Here is a 10,590-nt window from a genome sequence, read left to right as displayed (position 1 = left end):
GGATCCGCCTATGGTCAGAGGTCACAGTTTCGTCTGCTTGATCTTTTTACTATTAATATTATTTTTTATAAATCATAAGCTCGAATGTTTGAATGGACGGATTGACAAAGCCGGAGCGTAGGTACCTACGCTAAGCAGAGCTTGTTGCGCAGACCCCGACCTCTCCCGTCCGATTCCGGGTAACGGAAGATTGGAGAATTTAGATGCCAAAGCTTAGCGTGCCCTTCAAAGCCGGTCACGGCCTGTCCCACTCAATTGACTTTCATTCAACTGGCTGCGGCTGCTCTGACTGCTCCCATGCCAATCGCAAACCATCCCGCCATCCCCGTCAGGACTCTCAAATCGAGCGCCGGAGCGACTCGAACCCGGCTCTCATTACCGCTCGGGAGTTTAATGCCCTATCAGCCGAGCTACGGTAGGCCAAATTGTTATCGCAAAAATGATCCAAATTGGGTTATCATTGTTCGCGTGTCGCGCTTCCAAAGGGCAACGAACGTTTTTTTTTTTGCAAATTGCATTATTGCTCTACCCCAGATTACTTTACTTTACTAGGAATCTTGAACAATTCTTTCATGTTTGGTAGCAGCTTACTGCTACCAAATCTATATGCGCCACAATCGTTTCTGTGTATGCTACATATTTGACGCGACGTCATTTTTGACTGGATTGGTCGCGTTTTTGATAATATTTCAATCAATTTTGAGGGTATTTAAGATAAGTTTTGCTATACTTTTACTCCAAAATATATCTTCTTATTTTTAGTGCATTTCTCCGCAGTCACCAATTGCTGAGAAGCGAAAACAAAAGCATTTTCATACGCCGGTGCTTTTTGACCGCTCATGACCCTCCATTTTGAATAGGTAGGTAGTACATATTTGCTAGGTTTTATGTGTTTCAGCTGTTTTATGGAGTTTTCCTTTTATTATTCAATGAACAAATTTTGTGTGATTTTTTTTTCAAATGTGAAAAATAATGTGTGCCAATGTATGGTAATTATTTCAAGGTTGGTGTTGTGCGAAATGCTTTCTCAATTTTTTTTCATGTTTAGCAAGTTTGTGAAGTGCTACACAAATGGTACAGATTTTGAACCATGTCTGTCGACTGTCGAGTTACATTGCTTGCACCCTGATGGACACGGGTAATACTGGAGTAAGAAAGGGGCTATTGAAATTGTTGCATGGTCTGGCGTAGTTCTTACAATGCAAGTTTTATTTGTCTGTCATTTGTGAACTATGAATTGATTCAAACATTGTGCCTGATGTATAAATTCTTAGGCATGTGATTAACTCACTTTTTTAATGTGAACTAGTTCAATAAGATTTTGTTTTGCAAAGCTTAGTTGATGTCAGTTTCAACTTTCAAAGTAATTGTAATGTTCATCATTTCTTTTAGCATCAATTTGTTTAGCAGCTTCAGATTTGAGGTAAAGATTTGCTCATTCATTTGTTATAGTGCATGTGCCAACTTCAGGTCCCTTAACATTATTGCACTAGGTTATATAAGTATTAATTTATGTCAGGCACCTTCATAATCATAAGTGTTCACTTTAAATTTGCAAATATGGGTGCAGTTTTTTTTGCTTCTCAATCTCTTACCAATATCTATTTGTTGCACCAATGGAACTGAACTCATACCACATATGAAGGTTCTGACTGATTCAAAAGAGACTAAGTGACTTACTTGTGTGTCACTTTCGGAAGATAAAGTAAACTGCAAAATGGCAAGACTTTAGGAAGAAATGCCTACTTATAAGAGTACAACGTATTATGTGTCTACTTTTTTCAATTAAATTAAAAGCTAGTGAAGTTTGCATGGCCTGCTCCTCAGGGCTGCGGAGTCGATGGATTTTCGGCGACTCCGACTCCGACTCCGGCTTTCAAAAACCAGCTCCGACTCCGACTCCGACTCCGGGCAGAATTGTCGACTCCCACCGACTCCAACTCCCGACTCCGACTCCGCAGACCTAACAGGGCTGCGGAGTCGACAGATTTTCGGTGACTCCGACTCCGGCTCGGGTTTCTAAAATCGACTCCGACCCCGACTCCGGTCACAACTGTCGACTCCGACCGACTCCGACTCCGACTCCGACTCCGACTCCGCAGCCCTGCTGCTCCTCATATTTAAAAAAGGTTGTTTATTGAGAAGAGCTGTGCTAAAACATTAAGAATATTGAGGGCAGCTCTTCATCATGGTACAAATAAAAGTCCAAAATAGTATTCTTTGTTTTCCATGGCAGAGCTGTTCTCAAAATTATTACTGAACATATTGTTATTTGCATAAGGCTTCTAAAGCTATGAGAATAAGGTCATAAAACACTAAACATAACTTCTACATATGATCCTTGCACAAGCACTAAGAAACCTGAAATCTTTACTTTTAGGTCATATTCTTTGTGGATTACATTGCCTTACCAGCTACCATTTATGAAGTTTCCACCAAGTCTTTATCACATGATGTGTCCTATTAGGCATAAATTAGCTCTCAAACACTGTTGGAAGTTAGGAGCTGGCTATGAACATGATATGTGTTGCATGATTCATAGACCTCTGTATACAGAGGTAGGTCTATGCGTGATTGTATATGTATATTGTACACACCTTTCATATTTTGTGAAATGTTAATGCTTTGTGCTTTGAGCTCATTTCCAGATGCTTGTCTTTGCTGTCACCTTTGTTGATTGATAATATATAATTGCTTCTTACCATGTGTTTTATGCTACCTTGCAACTGTGTTATGTTTACTGCCCACAGCTAAGTTAAATATACCTTATACCTTCTGCACTGTAAATATACTGGTACTTTACTCTGCCTATTTAAGAATGATATGTAAATGGTGTTCAAAATTAAAAACTATCCTTAGTTTAAAATAATAGTTCACCCGCAAATATTATATAGTTGGTGCTCTGGAAAATCGAAATATTTCTCATAACCTCTGTGTCCCCAGGCCAGCACGTGGTGACCGCCTCAGTCAGCGCTCCGCCCCTTTGCCTCTGTCCGCCTGCTGTCCTCCGAAGAGAGCTCGCGCCGCGGCGGTGCTGTGAGGACCGACGGCCGGGCGGAATGCCCTCGCCCGCGCTCTGAATGGGGCTCTGTGACCCGGCTCGTCTGGCCACAGCCATGTCTGCAGATGCCGCCTCACCGCGCCGCGACAATGGTACTTCCACCCCCGGCCGGAGCGGCGCCAGCGCCTCGCCGGCCGTCAATGGCGACACCGCCGATGGACAGGTGAGCCTTGGAGTTGGGTGTTACGTCGTTGGACCTGAAACCACCGGGCTAGCTAAGGATAGATCAAGTTATGGCATTAAGCTTCAGTAATCAAACCGGTATAGTAACCGAGTCTTATCTGTACTTTCGTCTATGCGCTGCTGAGGTTCAATCTTCTAGGTTTTGGTGGTTGGTTTATATTCATTCGAGAACTCTGCTTTTTCTAACTATTATTTTTAGAGCAGTGTTTCATGTCTCAATTGAAGAATAACGAAGATTTTCTTGCAGGCGCAAATGTTGAGTGATCAATATAGTCTCTTGTGACTGGTTAAAGCTTAATATAATGTGTCCGTAGCATTCTACGCAATTCCTTCTAGGCACGCTCAACTCGTGCCACGCTGCAGTGTTCATATTTATCACAGCTTACCATCGCTGTGTTTCAGGATTCGCGCTCCTCTGGCGGCCTGGAGGAGTCGGGCGGCGGTGGGTGCGGCACGGCGCGCGTGCGGCGAAAGCGGCGCCACACGTGTCCCGACTACCGGCGCTCGCCGCCGCCCCTCGAGAACGGCTGGCACGGCGTCGGGGAGCGCCTGTCGCCGCCGCCGCGGCTCGGTGCGGCGGACGGCTCGGCGCTCCGGTCGGCCGGCAGTCGGAGGAGCTCGGAGGGGGACGGCTGGGGCCGCGCCGGACGGTGCCACGAGAGGCCCGCCAAGCTGGCCCGGCTCGAGGCCTGTGTGAAGAAGGAGCCGGCAGAGCCGGTGGCGGCCACGGTGACACCGGAAAAGTCGCAGCTGAACAATGGTGATGGCGCTGACGAGCCGCCGTCTGTAGACGGGGATTGTGAACCCAAGGAGGAGCCGCCCGACCGACCCGACTCGCCGCCGCCGCCGCCAACGCCGACCACCGACACCCGCAAACGCAACCTGACCGAGACGGAGAAACTCTACCTGAACTCTGAGTGTCACAAGACGGAGATCCTGTCGAGCAAGCTGCGCCACACGGCCTGTAGGATGAGCGGTGCCGCCGCTGCCGCCTCCGCTACCTCCACCACTCCAGCCCAGCCGCCAGTGTTAATGCCAAACGGAGGCGACTCAAAAGGCCCGAAGGCCAAGCGGCGTCGGCGAGAGCCGGTGCCGCGTCGCCGCCGTCTTCCGTCGGTTGAATCTCCGGCCACGGACAGCGAGAGTGACGGCCCACCGCACCTGGAACCCGAGGCACCGCTGACAGCGGCTCCGCGCGGCGCCGCCGGCCGCGGCAAGGTGCAGGCTGGACGGCGGGGCACGCCAGCCCCCCAGCTGCGAGAGGCAGAGTCCGAGGCGGACACCGTGTCGTTTTCGTTCCAAGCAGCGCCCGACTCCGAGGAGTGGTTCCGCACGTTCTCCCGTCAGGAGGCGGGTCGCCGCGCGGTGGAGGACTTCTCGTGGGCGGCGGCCGGCGGCGGGCAGCTGCTGCCCTACCAGATGTCCGTGGACGAGCTGTTCCCGCCGGACCTGGTACCCGGCGGCGGCCGGCCGCGGCCCCTGAGGCCGCCCACCCTGCCCGACCGCTGGCTGCCGCCGCTGCCGGCCGCCGCCGAGGAGCGTGTCGCCGCCGACAAGTCCCCGCCGGCCGACTGGCTGTGTCTGGAGGAGATGTGTCGGGTGCTGCACCGGGCGGCTGACTCGCCGCCGGCGGAGGTGGAGTCGCCGGGGACAGAGGTGGCCGCCGCGCTCACCGCCTGGCCCGCGCACACCTCGCTCCACGAGCTGGCAGAGGCGGTGAACTCTGAGGAGCTGGGCGGCGCCGACTGGTCCGGCGCCGACTCCGCCAGCGAGCCGAGCCGGCCGCCGACACCGGACGCCTCTGCCGACGATGCCAGCAGTGTGAGCACGGACACCTCTGCCGGCACCGGCGGACGGCGGCGGCCCGTCAAACGGCGAAAAAAACCGCACCGGCTGGCCGCGCGCCCGCGTCAGGAAGTCGAATCTTCTGAGGACGGCTGTCAGCCGGGCGGCGGCCGAGGCCGAGGCGGGCCGGGACACGCCCGGACCTAGTTAACACCCGCTCGGCCCTGTATGTATGTGTATTTATTTCGTGTCAACGGATCAAATCCGTCGCGCCTTATTCATCGGTCCGATCGTGGTAGACGCGCGCTTCTGGGTCCGTTCTCAGGAAAATGAGTCGCTTCACATTACGCATTGTATTTCGTACAAAGGTGTGCGTGCATGTCTGAATGCTTGTATGAATGTTCGCGGCTATTGCGGACATCATGTTTGTCGGCGTCTTGTCGACGCTGTTCATGTTTGAGATTTGTGTCTGTATAGTTTGGACCTGGAAGGAGCCAGGTGTGTCCTGAGTACGATGTGTACGTAGGTCCCTTTTGTTGGACTGTGGTGTCTAACACGGGGAGAGCCAGTGATATACATTATATACCTTCTTTCCACGGAACGTGTGCTGGCCAGGCGCCTGAGACGTCGGCGTGAAAAGCACATCATTTCAAGTTCAAAGCGCGCTTTTATTCCATGCCCGAACTGGAAGCTAGGGCCTATATGCGGCATGATCAAATGTGGGACCGATATTCGGGGCATGGCGCTCGCCGTTTAGACGGCGCTTGTTTCAGAGACACGGGCAGAGAAATAGTCCGGATATCGCGTCGCTCACAGATGTCGACATCCCAACTGTGGGAGATCGCTGATGGAAATAAATGGTGTCATGAATGGACGCACTATGTGGTGAAATATTCTGAACGTTTGGTGCGGTGCATGGTATTTAAGTTCATGTAAACTGAAGGCTGATTGTCAAACGATAAGCACAGCCTACATTGTGGTAGTCGGTTGGCATGATATTGTGCACAAATCATAGAAGCGTATATCGCATCGCTGAGTCATATGCATACCGAAGTTGACGGTCGGACGGACGTCTCCTGCTTAGAATCTCTGTTGCTCCTAATCTGCTGATTGTTTCTCATGAACTTGCAGCTGTCAGCAATGCGCGGACAAACATGACATTGTGGGCAAACGGACCATGAATCAACACTGCCACTCTCGACAGCGCTTTGTTGATTGTGGTCGTCTAGCGGAGCATAGCTGGTGGCTCCGTTACGCCGCAGTTATCTCTAAATAGTCCCTTCGGTTCGGCAGTGGTAAGTACGTTCCAGGCGTGCCTAAATCTGAAATCATGATGCATTGCAAAAGTCGGCTCTGAATGGCTGGGACCGGGCACCTTGGGTGGATTTTTGCGTCGCCTCGATACTTGAGCATAACCCGTCAAAAACCGCCCGTTCCCATTCACACCAAACCTACCTATACAACGGGACCGGACACTGCACGAGTTGCGAACTACTAGCTACGCTGGTGTTATTGCGCGCACGTATAGGTATGCCAAAGAACCGTTATTCAGCCCAGATAACAAATGTCCAGGCGTCCAGCGTACGTTTATCTCTCGTGTCCGCCCTCGTCGCTCTTCTCTGCTTCCTCGCACGAAACTCATCACTAAACGACATCTGTCTGGTATAATTCTGTATTTGTCCAGCTATAGAGGGCGGCGGCGGTGGTGACCGACCTCGCCCCTCTGAGCAACACAAAACATCCGACGGGCCGCGCGCGCCGGGCGCCGGCGGCGGCCGGGTGTCGGGCCGCCGCCGCGCCGAGCCACAGATGAGGTAGCAATGAGGTACCAGACGAACGGTTTGTCGGGGTCCGGCGGGGCGGGAGCGGCTGACGGCCGGCGGGCGGCCAGCGCGACCGCGCCGGCCAGCGGCGCTGACAGAACGGCACGGTGAGAACGGACCAGGCGAGCCGATTTGGTGAAAGCGAGCACCGGGGAACGACAGGGAGTTAGAGAGATAAAAACGATGAAAGGTTTCCAGTAGCTTCAGGTAGCCCAGATTTTCAATCAGCTCACAAAGTGAGATTGTGCGACAGAAGGATGTAAACTGTTAGCTGGCTCGCAGGTCCGTTCTAGGGCCGTTTTTCCTGACCCGCTCTCGAGGTCAGGTCGCCACCGGCCGCGGTCGCGACGGCCGTCCGCCCAAAGTTTGTACTCTATGATACGCACTGGCCGGAGAGCGGCGTCAGGCTGCTGTCGACTCCGACACACCGGCGCGGACCAGGCGAAGATCGCACACCGGTATTCGCGGCCGGGAGCCGAGTCGCAGCCCGTCGCGGCCGTCATCCCGCCCGGCGCCGCCGCCACGCACAAATCAGCTACTAACAGATACATGTTTGTACAGACGAGCTACAATACAATCCAGTGAGGTTTGTCCGGTTTGGGGCGGCCCGTGCGGGTCCGCCGTCCGGCTTTGAGGTCCGCCAGCCGGCGCTGCCGCCGGCTCGTTCGAGGTCGTTTTTCCTGGTCTCCTGTCGGGTCTGTCCGGGTGTGTTCGGGTCTGTGGGTGGGTCCTGTTCTGCTGCTCCGGGAGACCCGGGCCGCTGCGGGCCGCGGGTCGGTGGGCGGCTCGGCACGCCGACAACTGCCGGCCTCTGGCCCGGCGCGAGCGCCGCTCTGAGATCGCACCCGGCCTTCAACAACTGCCGGCCGCGCCGGGCTCGCAGGTCCACTTCTACTCAGCACCAGCAGCCAGGCACTCGTCCCTGGCTCGTTCACCGATAACAAGTGACCGCCGCAGCGGCGGCTGGGCCAAAAAAGCCCCGACGGCCAGCCGTCGTCACACAAATGGCCGTCGTCGCGCTCCACCCAACGCTCGTGCAAAACTGAAGGGCGCCTTCGACAGCACATACAAAAATAAGCTATGCACTCTAGGGCGAGACGGGCCGTTGGCGCGAGCCGCGGGCCGTCCTTCCCTCAGTTTCGCGCGTTGCTCGCTCGACTGTCATACGTCTCTCCATAGTCGTTCTTGATCTAGTGTCACGTTCTCCCCTTGCATACCAGCTCATCATATGCATATTTCCCCGGTAGTCGCGCCTCCCTCCCGTCACACACACTCACTCACCCTGTGCCACTCACGCACTCTGCTCAAACAGCGGCCCTCCAGTCCCCGTCTCCCGGCACTCCACGCTGCGGGCGCCGGGTACGGCCGGGGTCGGCGGCCGGCCCGCACCGAGTGCCACCGACCGCCGCCCCGGCGCCCGGCCTGCCCGCACATCCGCCAGCTCCGGCTCCGTCCCGCACAGCTCAGCTCCAGCTCAGCTCCTTCTAAGGACAATCAGCACCCTGAGAATGTCGCGCGCCACCGCCGGAGGTCGCTGCTGCGCCGCCGGGCGGCCGCTCACACCAGCGGGGTCTCGTCGGAGGCGGCGGCCGGCGGCGGCGGCTGCGAGACCGGCTGCAGACGCGGCACGGGCGCGCCCTGCGCCACCAGTGCGCGGATACGCCGCTGCGCAGACTGAACGGAGATGAACGGGCCCATGATATGCACGGCCGTCTCTGCGTTGGGCTCGCCGTGCTCGGCCGGCTGCGGCAGCTTGATGACGGTGCCGGTGGTGCGCTGCAGCTCGCGCACGTTCTGGCCCTTCTTGCCGATGATGCGGCCGACCTGTGAGCTCGGCACAGAGATCTCGACTGAGAGACGGACGTCGTCCAGCCCGGTACCGTAGCCCTCCTCTCGCAGCTTGTCGAATATCATGTACTGAGCCTGTCGGAGCGAGATAAACAGTTGGTCAGCGAGGAACAGGCTGCGATCTATCCACAGTCAACGCTCACCTACCAGCATCTCCCAGGGCCGCCATCGGTCCTAGCTACTCTCACTGACACCTCCCATCATTTCAAACATAACAGATACCCACTCAACACCGATACTCAACAACATCAACACCGCCCCAACGATACTCAGCCATCTCTCGTGCCCTGTCTTCGGGCTGCCACCCCATCTCACAGTCCCATCAGCTACCGCCTACCTCCCACCATCTCGTAAAAGTTGATACCCCATCAACCACTAACACCTAGGCGTAGCACCCATCTACCTTTCGTCATTCAAAGACACCCACCCACCTATCCCCTATGATCTCGCGCCAAGCACTCACCTTCCACTGGGCCTCTGGTGTGCCATAGATGGCCACTTTCCTCTCGGGCGGCCGGTCCATCTGCGCAGCTGACGCCCTTAGCTGCAGGCCCTCCACCTTCTGCTTCAGCTCCAGCAGCTCGTCTGAGGTCGCGCCCTCCGCCGCCTGGCCATCTCCCTCCTGACGGACCGGCTCGTCCGCCTCCACTGCCGCCGGCGGCTCCGCCTGCTGCCCCTCAGACTCCCCAGTTTCTGTTGTCTGGGCCTGCTCGCTGGCGTCCTCTGGTGGCGAGGCACCGTCTCCGTCCCCGCCCTGCGCGGCAGCAGCCTCACCGGTCGGCGGCGCGGCACTCTGCCGGCCACCACTCAGCGGAGCCTCCTCCTGCTGGCCGATTTTGACGGTGGCTCCCGAGAAGCGGATCATGCTACGGATGTGGCTGCCCTTGCGGCCGATGATGGCGCCCACAGACGCGGCCGGCACGTACACGAACACGCTCTCCGGCTGGCCGTGCATACCGTGCATGCCTGGCGCGGCGGCCAGCAGCCCGCCGTAGCCGGCCGGCCCGGCGCCGTACAGACCGGCCTCTCCGCGGCCGTAGCCGGGCATCATGCGCGCGCCCATGTCGGGGTACATGCCCATCTGGGGAGCCGCAGTCTGCAGGTCGTGCTCGTAGCTCTGGCGAAGGCGAGTCATCACAAGGCGCTCGGCTTCGGCGATACCGTCGGCGGTGCCGCGGATCGTGATAGTCCGGTCCAGATTGAAACTGTTCACGTCCGTCGCGCTGCAAGAGCAGAGGGAGGAGGGCGTAGAGTTAAAGAGCTGGTGTTGACGGAATCGAGCGCACTTCGGGAGCAAGCTATATTTATCAATATACAAGGCAGATTGACAAATCGCACCAACATGGCAAGATAGGGTAGTTGCTTTATCATTATCAACTAACAATCGCTGCACAATCGCACCACAAAAAGAAAACTACACAAAAGACGAAGCAATCACAGTTCATGTTTCAGGTCAATAAACGTACAGTTTTGATTTGGACTATTCTTCAGTCGAATAACGTATCACCTTGTGGCTTCATTGTTTTACGACAGTTGAAGTTCGAATGCCGACCGTCGTATAACAATGAAGCCCTAAGACGAGCCGACGCGGTCAAGCGGTTACGATGCCGTTGTGTTGTACAAAGGGTTCTAAGCCGCACCCATGGACGGTCACTTACTCCCAGAGGAGGGGGATGGTCTACAGAAAGAGAACGGCCAGCTACTCCAGGCCAGCGTTTTAATTACTTAGGATCAGGACTGCAAATGTCGCTGCAAAGGTCACAGAGTCCTGCGAATGATACATAATCCTCTGGGAGATTAATTGCTTCCTAATGCCGGCCAAGAAGGTATGAGCTCTCTCTCTCTCTCTCTCCTCTCTCTCTCTCTCCTCTCTCTCCTCTCTCTCTCCCA

General features: G+C 55.4%; 2 protein-coding genes across 2 annotated transcripts; one reads left to right on the top strand and one right to left on the bottom strand.

The window, feature by feature from the left end:
• Nucleotides 1-610: 610 nt before the first annotated feature.
• Nucleotides 611-5,903, top strand: LOC122383644 (serine/arginine repetitive matrix protein 1-like). The gene is made up of 3 exons (XM_043370292.1): nucleotides 611-860; nucleotides 2,944-3,224; nucleotides 3,647-5,903. Exons 2-3 carry the CDS (start codon nucleotides 3,081-3,083, stop codon nucleotides 5,234-5,236), a joined length of 1,734 nt encoding a protein of 577 aa, XP_043226227.1. The 5' UTR covers nucleotides 611-860; nucleotides 2,944-3,080; the 3' UTR covers nucleotides 5,237-5,903.
• Nucleotides 5,904-6,687: 784 nt separating this feature from the next.
• Nucleotides 6,688-9,923, bottom strand: LOC122383563 (insulin-like growth factor 2 mRNA-binding protein 2; the record flags this gene model as incomplete). The annotated part of the gene is made up of 2 exons (XM_043370100.1): nucleotides 6,688-8,775; nucleotides 9,164-9,923. Coding segments are annotated over 2 exons (1,126 nt in total), but the record flags the coding sequence as incomplete, so codon positions are not given.
• Nucleotides 9,924-10,590: the final 667 nt, after the last annotated feature.

This window comes from Amphibalanus amphitrite, unplaced genomic scaffold (assembly GCF_019059575.1).
Source record: "Amphibalanus amphitrite isolate SeventyFive unplaced genomic scaffold, NRLGWU_Aamphi_draft 000012F_arrow, whole genome shotgun sequence".
NCBI lineage: Eukaryota > Metazoa > Arthropoda > Thecostraca > Balanomorpha > Balanidae > Amphibalanus > Amphibalanus amphitrite.
The sequence above is the reverse complement of the archived record's forward strand: the minus strand, read 5'-3'. Positions and strand labels throughout refer to the sequence as shown.